General features: G+C 39.9%; 1 protein-coding gene across 4 annotated transcripts in view; it reads right to left on the bottom strand.

The window, feature by feature from the left end:
* MYO16 (myosin XVI) overlaps positions 1-19,872 on the bottom strand; it is a 702,722-nt gene that overhangs the window by 423,201 nt on the left and 259,649 nt on the right. For all 4 annotated transcript variants that reach the window (XM_073014491.1, XM_073014490.1, XM_007960876.3 and 1 more), the window contains exon 5: positions 2,937-3,045. In XM_073014491.1, the coding sequence (XP_072870592.1) occupies positions 2,937-3,045 (109 nt within the window). The remainder of the gene's footprint in view (positions 1-2,936; positions 3,046-19,872) is intronic.

Raw genomic sequence — 19,872 nt, 5'->3', positions numbered from 1 at the left:
AGGAAAATAAATGTGAGCTATGATTGTTAGAAGAATGGGTTTGAAAGAAGAAAAGACAGTGAATGGTGATGTATGCAGAACCAACGAAAGCTTTTGGTGTCTTTCAGGGACAAGAATATTTTTGTGTGTGTGTGTATAATGTACACATTATGCTGATCTTTTATCCTGGGCACTCTTCGGGCTCTCCCATCAGTGCTTTCTTTCCATGCTGGCTCACTTTCTAATCGACTGCCTTCCTTGCATGCCAGCTGGTTCTCCTTGCACTGGAGATCTAATATTCATCAAATGCTCAATCGCTCTCCGTGGTTGTCTCATTTTACAGCCTGGCAGGCTCAGGCGGTGATCCGAGGTTAATTGCTGTCCCCGAGTTTACAGTGTAAGTCGGTGGTGACAGCACAATTAGGACTTGTGACCAGCGATTTTCCATGTAATCAACTTGTTCAAGACGTTGCCGGCCTCCTCTGCCACGTGCATCCTGATGTGACAGGTGATAAGTACTCGGATGCGAAACTGCACAACGCAAAATGAAAATTCTAGGATTGCAACCACCTGGTTATAAAAAGGCAATGCTGAAATACCCAGAGCCAAATAATAATAAAAATCTCATCTTGAAATAGTAAGGATTTCTAAAGACGTCAGCCCATGTTGTCACAGTAGATAACTGTAAAAGTGTACCAAGCAGAGGGCCAGAGAATAAATCGAATTAGACAGTATTTACCGGGAACGGCGGCAGATGATGGAGATAGTGGGAGGAAGACCAACATAAGCAGAAGCAGACTGTGAATGAGCTGAGGGAAGGGCAGATGGATGTGAAGGCACGGGCCAGAGTGACTGCAGTGACAAATGGCAAACAGAATTAAAAATTTAAGAGATATTAAATTGAGTTTGTTCCAGCAAACATGTATTTAACAAGCTGACCGTGACAGCCATAGTAGTGGCAGATTTTCTACTAACCATTTAAGAGTTAGTACGTTCCTCTTGTTTTGTTCTTTTTTGTTTTGTTTTGTTTTTGCATACTCCTTTTAAAAAATCAGCCTCTCAAAGGAAGACACTTATTTTTATTCTTTACAAAGGATATAAAATACTGATCTTGCAATACTAAAATTTCCTATCAAACAAAATGCTGTCATGAGTTGGAGAGGTTTATAAGCAATGTGAATGCATTAGAAAATAAATGTCATTTTATTTTCTAAAAGAAACATTTATTACCATAGTGTTTTAAAATTCAGAAAGACAGAAAAAGCAGGAAATAATAATATAGAAATGGCACAGCGAAACAAAACATGGTCAAGGACTTTTTGAAAATTTGGCATCACGGATTTTATTTTTTTAAACCATTTTATTGCAGTATGACCAACATACAAAAACTGTACATATTTACTGTATACAACTTGATGTTTGTAGATAAGGATACATCCCAGAAAACATCCCCATATTATATGCCATAAATATACCCATCACCTCCAAATTTCCTCCCACACTCTTTATTTACTGTTATTTTTACTACTATTTGGTGATAAGAACACTTAGCATACGAACTATGATCTCATATATGTTTGCAAATTTGCGTATGTTTGCAAATTTCAAAGTATGCAATACAGTATTATTAACTATAGGCACCATTGTGCCAAGTATTTCATGTAAACTCAGAATTGCATGCTACCTGTGCAGTCTGACAAAGATTCAAATAATTAACTTCCCAATAATGAAGTCTGCATAACTTCAAGCTTCATTCCCTTTAGAAGTAATGGAATCCGCCTCCCACAGGGCAGAGCTAACAAGACTTGGAGAAAGTGAGTGAGCATTCCCACAGGTGACAGTGCCCAGGCACGACTGAGCTGCAGAGTGGTCAACTGAATGCACTGCCAGCCCGACCCAGCCTGCTTCTTCCTGAGACCCCCACCCGGTGACCTTCAGCAGCACGGCCATGCTCACAGCATCCCCTGTCATGGTAACCACATCTACCTTGCTTTCACAACTAATGAGACTATTTTATCTGAGAACTCATTGCTGCTAAGTACTAACATTATTCTAAGCCATCCTCAGAATAAACCTTTTTCATAAAAGCAATCTGGAGGAGGCAGAGAGCACAAGGGAACAATGAGACAGATGTGAGGTTTTCTTAGAGGCAAAAAGAGTATCGACATAAGCTCCACATGGCTCTTAAAAACTGTAAACTTTTCTCTGGCCAAGGGTCACTTTGAAGGGATTGGAATTTCTTTATTTTGTTTATACTTAAACAGCAGGGGAAAAAAGGAGGGGCATAATTCTTTAGTTTAATACTATATTGGGCTCAGGGATTCTCATACCTACCACTTTCTCAAGGCTGTACTTACTGATGAAATTATATGCTGGACCTGTATAATTAAACATCCTTTGTCAGTGAATGCATTTAGGGGCTCAACCTCATCTTTTCAGGCTAGTATCATGACCACAGGGCTTTCTTCTGATGACCTTTGTGTTCTAAGTGTCACAAAAGGTCAATTTGCAGACAATTGTTCTTGACTTAAGTCCTCACTTCCTTGCCTCTAATTCCAGCTAGGACTACCTGCTTCTAAGAGAATACATTTCAGATGACCTTGTTCTCATTAGCTCAAAATTCAGTTGTGTTGGTTGACTTCCCTTCCTCTCCCAGGGGAGAATAGATTATAATTACAAACCCAGTCCCACTAATTATGGACTTCAGATGCCTGTTAAAATGTCCCTTCATTGTTGGCCTCTAGATTTCTGCTGGCTTGCAAAAACACCAGCATTGACTAAACCACAATGCAGTGCAGGGAGAGCAATGGAAAGTTGAAGGGAAAAAAACACCATCTTCTACACCACATGGGGAAACTACGTCCACCAGAAATCACGTAAGCAAACCTGTGAAAATGAATACACACTTACAATTCTCCCAATCTATTTTTTTCTATGGTTTTAAAAGTTTTGCCTACCATTTTCATCCAGATAGGTCAATAGGATAGAGCTGGATTCTGTCCCTTCTACGGCATAATCTAATGGGATATTTCCATTCACATCCTGGAGAAGGACATTGGCTCCAGCCTAGACAAAAAGAAAAAAAAAGTAACATCATATATACTGTTCAAATTAAAAGCAGATTAGGAGTTGCACTTCAGTCTTAGTTGGGAAACAGATGCAGAAATAGTCTATGGTAGATATGACCCTGAAGAATCAGGTCGGAAGCTCGAATTATTTTTTAAGACAAATATATTAAATGAGTTGCGGAGACTCTAACATTCTGAAAACCTTCCACTGAACCTTGCAAAACCTTGGCCCCAGCTGCGTCTCCCCACCCCTTTGCTAAACCCAGCATCTCTAGTGAGTGGCTGTAAACCCATGCCTCTGTGCTGGCTGCCCTATAGCCTGTCTTGTTTGTAATATAATAGAGGTGTCTGATGCCTTCAAAGATTCTAAAAGAACTCTTCAAGGAACAAGCTGAACTTTGACCAACGTTCCCCAATCTGTCCTATCAAATCTTTAACCTCCTTTTTCTCCACAGAAACTCATCTGGGAGCTCTTCTCACACTACGATGTTTTAATCAAGGCCTGTGTTAGTGACCATGGTTGATTTTTCTCTTTCTAGCAACTATTTTCTAACAAAAGGCATGATCTGTAAATCTCGATGGGTTGACTGTATTAAATATGGCTCTTCCATGTGTTAGCCTCCAAGGTCCCTTCATCAGCACAGCACCTCTGAGCACTCCTGTTTCACCCCTGGTCCATCTCAGCTTCAATACAACAGTAAATTTGCTTGCGCTCTTCAGAAATCAGTCATATGAATTGTCTCCATTGCTCCACATTCCCTAATGAGTTCCATAAAATTTATTAGGCATGGCTAACACCACATTTTTTAGGGCATGGCGTGAGCATATGCCCATTGTTCAAGATTTCCCACACACCTCCCAGTAACATGTTATTAAACTCAGGCCAGACAAAGGAAAGATTTTCCCTGTTCCTTTTACAAAATAGCATTCTGTGCTGCAATACTAGCATAGTTCTTATTATATCCCCATTTATAACTTTACATAAAATATGATTCACGTTTAAATTTTTATGTGTTAATATTTAGAGTTTTTTCTATTATTCTCTATTTGCAGAGAGATTTTCTATACTTTAGCAAGTTTGCACAGATTTCCAAAGAACGACTTTAAATACATTATTTTTAAAAACCCAAAACAAACAAAAAAGTAGCTTAAAGTGGTAAAATATTCCATATCTTAACATTTTCCCACAAGATAAGTTGAGTTTCTTACCTCACCATATTGAGCGTACTATGTTATATTTTCTATAATCATGTAAAGATACTAGTTTATCTGAATAGAGCAAGTCATCTATTTCAGATGTTTTACTTATCTAAGGACCTTTATAATTTTAAGGTCCCCAAGATTCAAAATTATCTTGTTAGTGCATTTAGTTTTATTTTAATTATTCGGAGTTTGGAAAAAAAACCACAGAAACCCTTACTTCAGGCATATTCTTCAGTAGACTTTGCTAATGATTCTTTTCCTTCAGTCTCCAAGTTACAAGAACAAGATTTTGCGTTCCTGTAGGGAACATGGCTGTGCTTTGGTCAAGGATAGGCAAGCCGAGGCAAACATCCAGAGTGACTCAGTGAGTTTAGCGCACAGTACAGGCATATAATTCCGCTTGTTATCACAGCCATGTAGCCACAATGTGGGAAGGCCATGCCTTGGTCCTACATCACTACGGTCTGTAGAACATACCATTGCTCTGCTGACACTGTACAGGCACTGTATTGGTTCGTTTTCACACTGCTGACAGAGACATACCCAAAACAGGGAACAAAAGGAGGTTTAATTGGACTCACAGTTTCACACGTCTGGGGAGGCCTCAGAATCATGGCAGGAGGCGAAAGGCACTTCTTACAAGGCGTCAGTAAAATGAGGAGGAAGCAAAAGCAGAAACCCCTGATAAACCCATCAGATCTCATGAGACTTATTCACTATCATGAGAATAGCATGGGAAAGACCAGCCCCCATGATTCAATGACCTCTCCCTGGGTCTGTCCCACAACACATGGGAATTCTGGGAGATACAATTTCAAGTTGAAATTTGGGTGAGGACACAGCCAAACCATATCATTCTGCCCCTGGCCTCTACAAATCTCACGTCCTCACATTTCAAAACCAGTCATGCCTTCTCAACAGTCCCCCAAAGTCTTATCTCATTTCAGCATTACCCCAAAAGTTCACAGTCCAAAGTTTCATTTGAGGCAAGGCAAGTCCCTTCTGCCTGTGAGCCTGTAAAATCAAAAGCAAGCTAGTTACTTCCTAGATACAATGCTGGTACAGGCGTTGTGTAAATACAACCATTCCAAATGGGAGAAATTGGCCAAAACAAAGGGGTTACCGGGCCCAAGGGAGTCTGAAATCTAGCGGAGCAGTCACATTTTAAAGCTCCAAAATGATCTCCTTTGACTCCAAGTCTCATATTCAGGTTATGCTGATGCAAAAGGTGAGTTCCCGTGGTCTTGGGCAGCTCCACCCCTGTGGCTTTGCAGGATTCAGCCTCCCTCCTGGCTGCTTTCATGAGTTGAGTGTCTGTGTCTTTTCTAGGCTCATGGTACAAGCTGCCAGTGGACCTGTCATCTGGGATCTGGAAGATGATGGCCCTCTTCTCACAGCTCCACTAGGCAGTGGCCCAGTGAAGACTCTGTGTGGGGGCTCCAGCCCTACTTTTCCCTTTTACACTGCGGCAGAGGCTCTCCAGGAGGGCCTCGCCCCTGCAGCAAACTTTTACTTGGGCATCCAGGTGTTTCCATACCTCTTCTGAAATGTAGGTGGGGGTTCCTAAACCTCAGTTCTTGACTTCTGTGTACCTGTAGGCTCAATACTACATGGAAGCTGCCAAGGCTTGGCGCTTCCACTCTCTGAAGCCATGGCCCAAGCTCTACATTGGCCCCTTTCAGCCACGACTGGAGCAGCTTGGACAGATGGCATCAAATACCCAGGCTGCAAACAGTATGAGGACCCTAAGCCTGGCCCATGAAACCACTTTTTCCTCCTGGGCCTCTGGGCCTGTGATGGGAGGGACTGCTGTGAAGGTCTCTGACATGGTCTGGAGAAATTTTCCCATTGTCTTAGGGATTAACATTAAGCTCCTTGCCACTTATGCACATTTCTGCAGCCAGCTTGAATTTCTCCTCAAAAAATGGGTTTTTCTTTTCTACCACATTGTCAGGTTGCAAATTTTCTGAACTTTTATGCTCTGTTTCCCTTTTAAAATGGAATGCTTTTAACAATACCCAAGTCACTTCTTGAATGCTTTGAAGCTTAGGCATTTCTTCCGCCAGATACCCTAAATCATCTCTCTCAAGTTCAAAGTTCCACAAATCTCTAGGGCAGGGGGAAAATGCCACCAGTCTCTTTGCTAAAAATAACAAGAGTCACCTTTGCTCCAGTTCCCAATAAATTCCTCATCTCCATCTGAGACCACCTCAGCCTGGACCTTACTGTTCGTATCACTATCAGCATTTTTGTCAAAGCCAATCAACAAGTCTCTAGGAAGTTCCAAACTTCCCCACATCTTCCTGTCTTCTTCCGAGCCCTCCAAATTGCCCAACCTCTGCCTGTTACCCAGTTCCAAAGTTGCTTCCACATTTTTGGTATCTTTTCAGCAACGCCCCACTTCTATTGGTACGAGTTTACTGCAACAGCTCATTTCTACACTGTTGATAAAGACATACTTGAAACTGGGACCAAAAGGAGGTTTAATTGGACTTAGAGTTACACATGGCTGGTGAGGCCTCAGAATCATGGCAGGAGGTAAAAGGCACTTCTTACATGCAGTGGCAAGACAAAATGAGGAAGAAGCAAAAACAGAAATCCCTGATAAACCCACCAGATCTTGTGAGATTTCTTCACTATCATGAGATTAGTACAGGAAAGACTGGCCCTCAGGATTCAATTACCTACCCCAGGGGTCCCCCCACCCCCGGACAACAAGCGGTAATTCTGTGAGATACAATTCAAATTGAGATTTGGGCGGGGACACAGCCAAACCATATCTGGCATGCTTGTTCCCAGAGAAAGACAGAAAGAGCTCACTGCAACCTCTGCTTCCTGGGTTCAAGCAATTCTTCTGCCTCAGCCTCCCAAGTAGCTGGGACTATAGGTGCGTGCCACCATGCCCGGCTAATTTCTGTATTTTTAGTAGAGATGGGGTTTTACCACATTGGCCAGGCTGGTCTCGAACTCCTGACCTCAAGTGATCCGCTCACCTTGGCCTCCCAAAGTGTTGGGATTACAGGCATGAACCACTGTGTCCTGCCGTGAAATAACCTTGAACCCTCAAGTCACCCTGACTCTTCCTCACCAGGGGAAGCAGCTTGACCTTCTGTGCCTGCCATGCCCCACTGTTCACTTAAAAACTGTGATGACTTCACCTGGAAAGAGTGCCTTGAAAGAGGATATTCTCTTCTAGTCCCACTGTAACTACCCCGTTTTTGCTAGATTCATGCCTAGAGTGAAATCCCAGTATCATTTGGGGAAAGTAAATACTAGGACCCTGGATGAAGCAGCTGACACATCAAGAGAACGGCAAGATTTTACATTTATATGACATGTATCTCCCTCTAGGAGCCAGAATTTCCACCAATAATTTTAACAAGAGAGATTGGATATGAATAATTAATGAGTAAAAAGGAAATAACTACTGAATGTAATCTGGAGAACTCTGAAGAATATGGGAATAGCAGATGCAGGGAGCAGATATTATTTCTGCAGTTGAGGGAGACATTCCCTAGGTATGAAGGTATGTATGCAAAAATGTTAACATACCTACATACCTGGGGAACACAGGTAAACATGGATTCTTACAACATTAGACAAACAAGGGCAGAATATTCATTCACTGACATTGGACCACTTAGAAGAGATTCCAGATTTACAGTGTGGCTCTGGCAATTGAGGGAGGAGGGGGCACTGCAGTAGGAAGGGGCTCCTCTCACTGGCCCAGGATGTTCCTTCTTGTTCTGGCCCACTGTGGGGTACCCAGCGGTGCACACCCTCCAGCCAGGTTTGCTGCCACTTAGCCCATAACTTCCTAATTGCCAGAACCAGTCTCCGTGAATTTCCCCACCATGCAGAGGCCACAGCCACATCCTCTCTAAAGGGGTCTACATTTAAATCCCTGAGGGGTCTCTTCCAGATTCTCTCCCCGATGTGGTGAACAGCGGTTGCTTCCTATATCTGTTGTTCTGTTAGTTTTCAGCATTATCTTTACCCCCCGCTTTGTAATTAATCTACCTTTATTAGATAATAATGTTTATATTAAATGCATCCCATTCAAACTAACTTCTTTGGTGGACTTTTTGTCTTCTACCGGACACTGGCTAGTACCCATGTTCTGCCTTTCTATTATAAAGTGAGTATTGCACAGTAATACAGTTAATGGTTTGAGATTCCATCCCGGTGCCTCTCCCTCATGAACTTTATGGCCTAGGGCAAATTCTTAAGGGTTCTATGCCCCAGTTTCCTCGCAGGTAAAAGCAGGCTATACTAATTATAAGCACCACTTGGAAAGGTTGCATGCAGGAGGCTCACGGCACTTTGCATGCACGGTTCTAGGTACACACAGCCTATCTTAGCTATCGCATTTAACAAATGTGTTAATGCACATGGCCTTGAGTAGTTAAGTCTGTGTCTGTGATGCTTTCAAGGCATACACCCACTGTTCTCCACCAGGGGCAGCATAGCTGAGCCTTTAAGGACACAAAATCCAGTTCAAATCTCTGCTCAAAACTTCTCAGTCGTGTGACCTTGGAGAAACTGCTTGCCCTCTCTGTCTTTAATTCTCCCAAAGTTGCTGTGAAGATAAAATGGGTTAATGTTGGTAAAGTATAAAAAATCTTGATAATAGAGTACTAGTGCAAGGATAGCTCTGTATCAGACTTGGATAATAGGCTACAGTGCAGTCTGCAAAATGGCTAGCATGTCCTATTGAAAATACCCAGTTTTCCTAATATTAAAACTCAGGAGGGCATTGTAGGTGCCTATTTGAAGTAGTTTTATTGGAGTGCTACAGATAAGAATACAGGTATGTAGAGACAAACACCCATCGGCATAATACTGCATCGAGGAATATAGGAAATAATAGAAATGCTTATTGTGCCTGTGGCAAAGCGTGGGCCGCCATCCGCCGCTCATTAAGTAGCTAACTACACCAAGGAGGTGTACACCAAAGTCAAAAGGTCTAGAGCTTGTGGAATGGTGTTAACAGTGGACCTCTGGAAGCTTCTAGACTAGGCCAGTGGTGTCTCTCTGTATACACCTCTCTATGTAAACGATGCCTTAGTTTCCCATGCTTTTTTCTAGATGCCCCTGACTTTCCAATTCATGCTATGTGCAGAGTCCTCTGTCTCGCCTCCATGAATAAAAATGGACTCTTCCCATGCCCTGTTGTGAAAAAGGTAAGTGTCCTTAGGAAAGCTGGCCATATTTCCCACAATTGTGTAAAATACTTGCGTTTGGAGATAATGCCTTGACACAAAGGGGATTCTTTGAAGCTGGCAATGTAGATTCCTTGGCAGGCTAGAATAAAATATTTTAGCAAGTGAAGCTTTTGCTGTTTCTCAGGTTATAACAATCCATGGAAGTTCTATAGGCAAAACCTGCCCCTTTGAGCCTCGGGGATTTCAAACCCATGTTTGCACTGGAAGAAGGCATGATAGAGGACAGAGCTAAGGTGATGTGCTTCAGATACCCCAAAGAGCCCTGGAAAACTAGATTAATGTCTCACACTTGCACATGTGCAAACGCCATAATTCTTCCCTTTGCATAAATTAATTTCATGTCAGGATTCCTTACTTTTACTGTACATGAATATTATTGTGTACACCACTAAGAAGACTCACAGCTGATTCTCATTAGTCCAGCTAACTCAGAAGCAAATGTGCAATTTTAGCTGGTAATGGATCCCACTGCAACTAAGGAGCTGATGAGTTGCAAAGCAAGGCTTCATCAAAATGTCAGAAAACCTCAGAAAATCTAGTTTTCAGCATATCAAAGGTGATATGACCCATGAAGTTAGGAATCAGTCACATTTATAAGGTATTAGATTAGCTCTTATTTAAAAAACAAAAAAAACAAAAAAAACCCTCCGTTTTGAACCAATCAGGCATAGCAAACCTATGTACTAAATTGTGTGAAGTGAAAACAATCAAATTCAATAATTTCTTTTGACATTGCCCATTTATCATATGAGACTTTAAAAATCTATGTGTTCTGCAACACAATTTTTCTCTTCCAAAATACAAACCTGATATTTTAAAATAGCTTTTAAAAATGTTCTTTTTTACATTTCAAATTTCATTCCTCTGAAGACTCCAGTATGTAATTTTTCAGCTATGAATAAAAAAAAGTGAGAGAAAAATGATCCTGAATCATTGTCCATATCGATTCCCTGAGTAAATGGCTCAATACTTTCTGTACAGAATGAGGAGTCACACTCAACATTCGCATTGATGTTAATTTCATATATTGGTGTATGTATTTGACTGTACACATGGTTGTTTTATTTCAGAGGATGAGAAGCAGGGGGAGTTGAGGGTTTTAGAGAAGATTTTCAAATATAAAACAAATATCCAAGCCTAAACTTACTTCATAATACAGGAACGACAGCGTTAGCAATCACTCTACATTTTCTAAATCTTAAGTAATATTTTTAAACGACTGAATGCTGCACTTTATAAGAACATATGGATTAGGAAGTGGGTGTGTGAAAAGGATACTGAAAGTGAGAATAACTGAAAAACATATATACTTTCTCACGATGTAAGAGAATATATTGATATTTGGTACCCACTAACACCCTAAACCCTAAGGGTTTGTGTACACGTGTGTGCGTACACATGTAATATCTTCATTATATATATTCTTACATCTATTCACTAGATGTCAAATTTTTCATACTGACAGTACTTATCAGCCTTTGTCTTACTGAAAGAAGTAATTCGAAATTAAGAAAAACCTTATGCAGCTCAAAAAAATGTGGTATTTGTACAACATAGACTGTAAGGCACGTCTTTCAGTTTGGCTCCCCCCCCAAAAAAAATCAATCACATCATAATTGATTTTCATCAGAGAAATAAAATGAATCAATGTTTTATGTGCAAAATCAATAGCAACCCCTCAAATACTTTCTGCAGTTGAAGACTGCATAGTTCCTACAGGGAGCCCTGAGCGAATTTCCTGTGTAATTATTGAAACTGGAAGACTGCTTAACTTCCAATTTGTCCTAAACTATGTTTCTGGAGTGTTGGAGATGAAACTCAAATATATCATTCCCCACATGAAACTCAAATATATCATTCCCTACAAATGGAAATTTAATTTACCACATGCCATATGGCATATGAACCAAGAGGTGTATATTTCCCCAAGAATTTATTGGTTTATGTTATATAACAATTTAATCTCAAAGAATATACTTGTCAATTGTTTCATTTATAGTTCTCTAACACATTAATACTCACATTTTATTTTACTGTTATTTATTTTTATTTTTTTGAGACGGAGTCTCGCTCTATCACCCAGACTGGAGTGCAGTGGCGCAATCTTGGGTCACTGCAACCTCCTCTTTCCAGGTGAAAGCGATTCTCCGGCCACAGACTCCCAAGGGCTGAGATTACAGGCGCTCACCGCCACACCCAGCTAATTTTTGTATTTTTTAGTAGAGACAGGGTTTTGCTACGTTGGCCAGGCTGGAATAATCACATTTTAAATGAGAATTATCTATCTAATGGCATTTTAGTAAACAAAGGCCATCTTTTTTTTTTTTTTTTTACATGCTAACACATTTTGGTAACTTTTAAAAATATAATTTCAAATTGATGGAAAGTTGCAAGAGTAATGCAAAGGAATCCTATGTACCTGTTATGGTTTGAACTGCATTTCCCCAAAAAAGTTATATTTAAGCCTTACCCCCAAGTACCTGTAAATGTGGCTTTATTTAGAAATAGGGTCACTGCAGATGTAATCAGTTAAGATGGGTCACACTGGAGAAGGATGGGCCTTAATCCAATCTGACTAGTATCCTTGTAAGAAGAGAGACATTTGAAAATGGACACACACACGAAGCGAAGGAAGCCACATGAGGATGGAGGCAGAGATTGGGGTGATGCTGTCACAAGCTGAGGAACACCTGGGGCTACCAGGATCTTGAAGATGCAAGAGAGGGGGACCCCCTAGAGATTTTAGAGGAATCACAGTGCTGACACTTTGATTTCAGACTTCTAGCCTCCAGAACTATAAGAGAATACATTTCTATTGTTTGAAGCCACCCAGTTTGTGGTATTCTATTATGGCAACCTTAAGAAACTACCACAATACCCTTTATCTAATACAATGGACTACATGTTTACATACATGGAGATACTGCCCCAAATTTATATGCTAACATTTTAACTTCCAGGATTATGATGTCAGAAGGTGGAGCCTTTGGAAGATAGTCAAGTCATGAGGGTGAAGCTCTCAGGATTGAGATTGGTGCCTTTATAAAAGAAACCTTAAAGGGCTCCCTTGCCCTTTCTACCATGTAAGGATATAGTATGAAGACAGCCAACTAGGAAGACCAGGAAGTGTGCTCTCACCAAACATCAAATCTGGCACCTTGATCTTAGATTTCCCAGCCTTCAGAACTGTGAGAAATAAGGCTCTGTTGTTTATAAGCCACCCAGTTTATAGTGTTTTGTTATAATAGCCCAAACAGACTAAGACATCCAAACTCACCCATCATTTATATTTTCCCCTATTTTTGTTCATGCTCTCTCTCTTCCTTCCTTTTCTTTTTTATCTGCCCCCCGCCACACGCAGTTTTTGAACCACTTGAAAGTGGGTTGCAGGCATCCTGCTTCTTTATCCCTAAATATTTTAGTATGTATTTTATAAGAACAAGGATATTCTCTTACACAACAGTTATCAAAACCAGAAAATTCAACATTAATATGTTGAATTACTTAAACCACAGTTAATATTCACATTTCATTATTTTTTCCAAGTATGCCCTTGATAGCACTTTTTTCCCAAGGTTTAGGATGTAATTCAGGATCACCCGTTGCATTCGAGGTCCTTTCTCTTTAGTCTCCTTCAACACCACATACCTAGTCACGTGGCCAAAATTTAGAACACTGATGGCACCAAATGCTTGTGAGGATGTGGAGCAACAGATGCTCTTTTTCATTGCTTGTGGGAATGCAAAATGGTACAGGAACTTTGGAAGACAGTTTGGTAATTTCTTTTCTTTCTTTCTTTCTTTTTTTTTTCTTTCTTTTGAGACAGGGTCTTGCTCTGTTGCCCAGGCTGGTGTGCAGTGGCACTATCATGGTTCACTGCAGGCTAAACCTCCCAGGCTCTGCTGCCTCAGCCTCCCAAGTAGCTGGGACCACAGGTGTGCACCACCATGCTCAGCTATTTCTTCCTTTGTAATATTTTTTTGCAGAAACTGAGTTTCACCATGTTGCCCCGGCTAGTCTCTAATTTGTGGGCTCAAGCAATCCCTTCCTCACTTTCCCAAAATGCTGGGCTCCAGGCATGAGCCACCATGCCAGCCTGGTAATCTCTTACAAAGCAAACCTACTCTTACTACATGACCCAGCAATCATGCCCCTTGGTATTTGCCCAAAGGAGTGGAAAACTTACGTCCACACAAACACCTACGCACAGATGTCTGTATCAGCTTTATTTTTAACTGCCAAAACTTAGAAGCAACCAAGATATCCTTTAGTAGCTAAATGAATAAAACTGTGGTACATCCAGACATTGGAATAGTATTCACAGCTATACAAAAATGAGCTATGAAGACACAAAAAGACATGGAGAAAACTTCAATGCATATTACCAAGTGAAAAAAAAAAAAAAGCCAATCTGAAAAGTCTAAACATATATGATTCCAAGTATACGGCATTCTGGAAAAGATAAAACTTTGGAGACAATAGAAAGCTCGTTTGGTAATTATCAGGAGATGGGTCGGGGTGTGATCAACAGACAGAGCACAGAGGGTTGTTAGGACAGTAAAAATGCTCCACAGATTTCTGTACGGGTGGATCCATGTGACTGCATTTGTCCAAATCCATAGAATATGCACCACCAAGAATGAACCCTAATGTTAACTATGAACTTGGGGTGATAATGATAGGTCAAGGTAAGTTCATCAGTTGTAACAAATAAACTACTCTGGTGGGAATGTTGGAAACAGGGGAGGCTGTGCGTGTGTGGGGTCAGGGAGTACATGTGAAATATCTGTATCTTTCTCTCAAATTTTGCTGTGAACCTAAAACTGCTCTAAAAGAAAGTCTAAATAAATGCTGGCATCTAACATAAAAGAACAAGTAGAAAATAAGCCTTATAAGTGGATATTTTATGCTTATAAAATATAGATAGTTTTTCTCTCTCCATAGCAAATTTTGTATTCATGTGCTAGTAGAAAAAAGTGAGGGCTACCCTCTCCCCCCATGCATATATCTATATATAGACGGATAAAGTGAGAACTATCCTCTACGCCCTACCTCTCCCCACTAAGGAGAGGATAGTCCTCTTTCTTTTATAGTCCTCCCCTTTATAGTCCTAAATATATACACTTTAGATCAGAAAATACGCCATTAGCATTTTGCAAGCTTTTATGTTAATAACACAGGGAATTGTATTGTGATACCAGAGGTTTACAAGTATCCACTTCATCTGGACCCAGCTCTCTCCAACCTCATCATTTCCACTTGCCTACAGCTCACTCTATTCTACAGAATTTGTTGTGTAACCAAAATGAGAGTGGTCTTTGGTTAGTGGAGGAGCTAGACTCTTGTTGTCTAGGGGCTGATCTTACCACATTCGAATGTGTCGTCGTTGTCGTTACGTGAGAAAATTTCTTTATGTTGGAATTTATGTTGGAAATGGTTCTTATTTTCTCACCTGGGCTCTCTTTCCTCAGTGGCTTCATTTTCCTATGTACATGCCCCCAGAGAGAGTTATGAGGTGGTAACTCTGAGCTTTAAGATACGAACTGGAAAACTCAGGCAGCCGTGATCAGAGAGGCTGATGTGACAGTTTGGGAGATATTGCTGAGGAGGGGCTTGCAGATTTTTAAAAAGGCATGAAGGCCTCATAATTTTAAAACATCCAGATGACGAAGTTGTGTATTTCATATATATTTTACAGAAAGTTTAGAAAAGTTACCAGTTTATATAATTTGCTTTTATAGAAATATTGTCTTTTTTAAAGCTTTTTAAATTATTACATTAATACAGTTATCTGAAATTTTAAAGACAGTAAAAATAAAATTAATTTGCAGTCTCTCCAGTCAAAGGTAAATACTATTAATATTTCAATGAGTTTATTTTTTATGTGTTCAGAGACATGCTATAATGCATATTCATTAAATGAGGGTATTTATGGAAAATAAATTGAGAATATTACATGCCTATAATTTTATACCATCAATTTTTATTTAGTTTATCATCAATATTTTCTTTCCTGTTTCACTGGGCAGTACCTAAATTACTACGCCACCTTCCATTACATTTATATACCAATTCACTTAGCCATTTTATTTTTACACATTGATTTTTACACATCACTATTATAAATAGCACTATTATACATAAATCTAGGCAACATTTCCCTTTAACCCATTTAAAGCATTTCCATCACTAGAATTACTATTAAACAAAATCATATAAAATTATTAGGGTGCTTAATACATTCTGCTTAAGTGCTCCAGTGCCTCCACCTCACTGACTTATTAACCATCTAGTTACTTAGCCCCAAATAAGGAAATTCTTGATTTCTCTCTCTTGCCATACTTGTCCAATCAATCAGTGAGTTTGGCCGCCTCTTTCCTTCCTGTTGAATCACATCTGACCATTCTCACCAAGTGTCTTTCTAATCCCTTATCCCAGAACCACCCAGTTTTGCTCAGATTGCTCTAGCGGTCGCGTAACAGGTTTACTTGGTTCTAGTTTATCAAAACCACAGCCCCACCTCAAAATTTTTTGCAGAGTTAATTTTTCACAGAATAGCCAGAGGGATTTTTAAAAGACACTTTTCATTGCCTCCCTGTCTCAGTCAAAATCTACCATGATCCCCAGAATGAAAGCTCCCCTCTTTCCCTTGATTTCCAAGTGTCCCTGTGGATCCAACCTTCTGCTCCCAACCCTCTCTCCGAACTTCGCACTTCCACCAGCCTCTAGCGCGCTCCACTCTGGCCACACAAATCTTCTCATGTCCCTCACACATGTGGCTCCCACTGACTTTGTCCCTTCTGGACCGTCCTGGTGCCACCAAGTGTATCTTGGAATGGCTTGTTCCTTTATATCTTCCTAGAACCACTTGTCCAAGAGCCTCTTTCCCTCAAACTTCTTCACTTTACATTCCCTTACCATTCTAATTTCCTCCCAGCAATGGTGACTAACCAATGCTTTAAACACACATATGTTTACTAACTGATAATATCCCTTCCTGGATTGCAAGATCTGTGAGAGAATATCCTTTGGGTGCTGAAGAAATAACTGTAAGTGAATAAATACAATATAAATAATATTAAATAATATATGCCTATTTTATTACTTACAATATATTAGAACAGTTTTTAGTTAGCATCTTTAATTCCAGGAAAAGCTACCTATTTCTTCATATGTTCATGGCCGTTTGATTTCTTCTTTCATAAATTATCTGTTCAAGGGTTTTGGCTATTTATTTAAACACTAGGGTTGTATTTGTTACTAATATTAAAAAGTACTTGTCAATTTTTAGCCCAAGCTGTTTGGAATGGCTGAGTGTTCAGACATTACACACCATAAAAGACGAAGATAATTTAACTTCATTTTCATTATGTTTTCCTCAAACATGATCATCAAATGCATCACATGAATTGTTTTATTAAAACTCATTTCAAAGATCTATATTGGAAAATATTTTACACTGTGTCTGTGTCCCATAAGGTTTTGGGGCATGTTAGCATATTAAGGTCTCGGAAAAGCCCTGAACCTAAAAAAGTAGTTTAAGATCATTTCAAATATTGTATTTTCAAATTCATTTGACCAAAATTATTCTGTGTTTTGGAAATGCAACAATATTCACTGTTCAGCTATTCATGGAGTCTCATTAATTAAACAACAAATGTTGCCATTCTATAAGAAATGCAGATTCCAAAGAAAGAAACAGCTATTTAGAAGACAGCAAGAAGTCTGAGTGAGGCTTCCTACATGGAAGCAGCTCATAACAGTTTAATCTTGTATTTTCTACTACATTGCATTAATCAAGGTTGATGAAACTATTAGAAAATAGAATATTGAAACTCCAAGAGCTGCGTAATAGGAACACAAAGGAGCCGAGGAGTGCTGGAGCCAGGGGCGGTAGGAAAAGATTCAAATGGACAGAGAAGAAAAGAGGGAAAAGATGCCACATGGCATAGTGAAAAGAAATAGGGCTTGGAGTCCAAGAAGCCTGGGCTGGAATCTCAGGTTTATTACTCGCTGGTTCTGCAACCAGGGCAAATCACTTCACTCTATGCTCCCATTTGCAAACTAGAGACAACTGTATTTAATGTATATTGCAGTAAATGGTCAGTATGGGCCCATGAAATACCCAGCCCATTGCTTGGCAATACAGTAGGCAGCTAACAAATTGTGCTACATGAATAAAATAGTGGTAAGGGAAAGAATACCATATTAAAGTGTATTTTTGCAAAGACAATCATGAACTAATATATTAAACCACACATTCCTCTCTGATTGCACACTTTGGGGCTAAGTGTAAAAATTCATATTCTGAAAAACACGTATTGGAATAAAATAGGAAGGGAGAATGGAAAATGTTCAGCTTAGGGCTCTAGGAAATGTTGAAGGCAGTAGATTTAGTTTGATTACCTGCCTTCTTCCCTTCACTCTTACCATGCAATGTATTTAACAAAACTGGCAATGGGGAAATACAATAATTTCAGTTAAAGGCAAGAAATGCTTGTAAAATGGTATTCACAGAATACTGAGGCCCAACCATGTTGAAAATTTCTAGTGTAGTGTTTACAGCAGACCAGAACAAATAACAGAACACCCTCGATCACTACCTTTATTGAAAAAAATGCACCATGCCCTGAGATGTATAAAAGAGCTCTTTATAAATCTGTTTCTTAAAAAATACCCCGATGCAACAATAACAAAATACATTTATGGAAGTTCAAGTAGAAACCTGCAGGTACCTCTGAAAGACATCTCCAAAATATGTATTCAATTTATCTATTTCCAGGCAATTCCCTATTTCGTTTTTAAAGTGTGTATCCCACAGCTACTCACCCAGGAAAGCACTGCAGAGCTTTCTCTATTGCTTACAACCAAATCTGTGAGAATGAAAAGAGCAGTTTTCACAGCTCTACCCTTTATCTTCAAGGACAAACTCCAAAGAGCTGTTAAACCTTCAAATGAATCAGGCCAAAGCCAGCAAACTGTTTTCATAAAAAGACAAGCAAACCCATGAGTCTTTAAAAGAAAAACCCTGAAAAGGACTGAAAATGAATATTAGACAAAGACCCCAAAGGGCAACCAAATGCAGTCAGGAATAACAGACGCACATCTTATTGGGTGCTATTTACCCCCTGTGCCTTGTAAAATGTTACATTCTTTATTGTTGTCCATGTAGGCAATTGGTATGAATGCAATTTTATAAGGGTCATTCTGAAAGCAGCCCCCCTTGCTCCGAAATTTAAGCCACTAAGGGGAACTGGCAAAGAAATGCTTAAACCTCTCTACCTAAAGCCATTGAACTGCTATCACTTTTCCCAAAGTTCAGATGACATGCCACAGTTGAAGGCCCCATGGCAGTCAGGGGAGAGGCTGCCAGGTACCATGTGCACCTGCGGAAACAATAAGAGGGAATTATTCTTGACAACCAGCAGCAAACGAACATCTCAGGACAGGCTCTCTATCGTACTCGAGTCAAATCAACCAGATAAATGCTGAGCTTCCATCTGTTCGTGATCAAGAAGCACAGGGGAATGAGCAGAGTCATGCCTCTCTGGTCTCCAACACAGACTTCCCACAGGTTCCCGCTGTTTTCACACAGAAAAAACTAGAAGCACACAGTATTCCTTTAGGTTCCAGATTTTTGGCAGATCATATAGGAGGTTATATGGTTGGGGAGTCCATTTATTCATTAAGGAACTATGTACCAAGCCCTAATAAATAATAATTTTATCCATAATAAATGGCTAAAATATATTTTGAGATGTTTGTGACTACCCATTTTTATGGTCATAAAAATGTAAAACCTTTGTTACAGCCATTTAAAATGTTGTAACAGTTGAATTATATATTGAACACCTTCCTAAAGCTCCCTTTGTGAACTTCCGGAGGTCAGTACTTATGACCTCAGGAAACATAAACAGTGATGTGGGGCACGCTGCCACACTAAATAACAAAACTAAGTGTGTAAGAAAGAAAAGGGAACAAAAGGGAATAATCCTAAGTCAGTAGGGTGCAAAGAGGATTTATAGTCATACTCAGAAGTCCCCACATATTGGCATTAAAACCTTTGCCATGGTGACAAGGGGAAGATAGGTCCCAGGGCAGAGCGTGTGTATCTGATGGGGATGAGATGTGTGAACAGAGCCATCCCATCCTCCATGCTGCAGACGGAAAGTCATGGTGTAGCAAGAGAAGCATAATTATTTAGTGTAAAATGAGTAAAAAACCCAGGAGAACCATCTAAGAGGGTTGAAAGTTACTGTATCTGGAAACAAAATTCGGAAGGGAAGTACTGAAGGGAGTATTGCTATTTTCCAACAAGCTCTGGGGGTGACCTGACTTTTAGAACATGGGTATGTATGACAGATACAAATCTGAAGTGAAAAGCAATAACACCATGT

Source organism: Chlorocebus sabaeus, chromosome 3, assembly GCF_047675955.1.
Source record: "Chlorocebus sabaeus isolate Y175 chromosome 3, mChlSab1.0.hap1, whole genome shotgun sequence".
Taxonomy (NCBI): Eukaryota; Metazoa; Chordata; class Mammalia; order Primates; family Cercopithecidae; genus Chlorocebus; species Chlorocebus sabaeus.
This window is presented reverse-complemented; position numbering and strand designations above follow the sequence as displayed.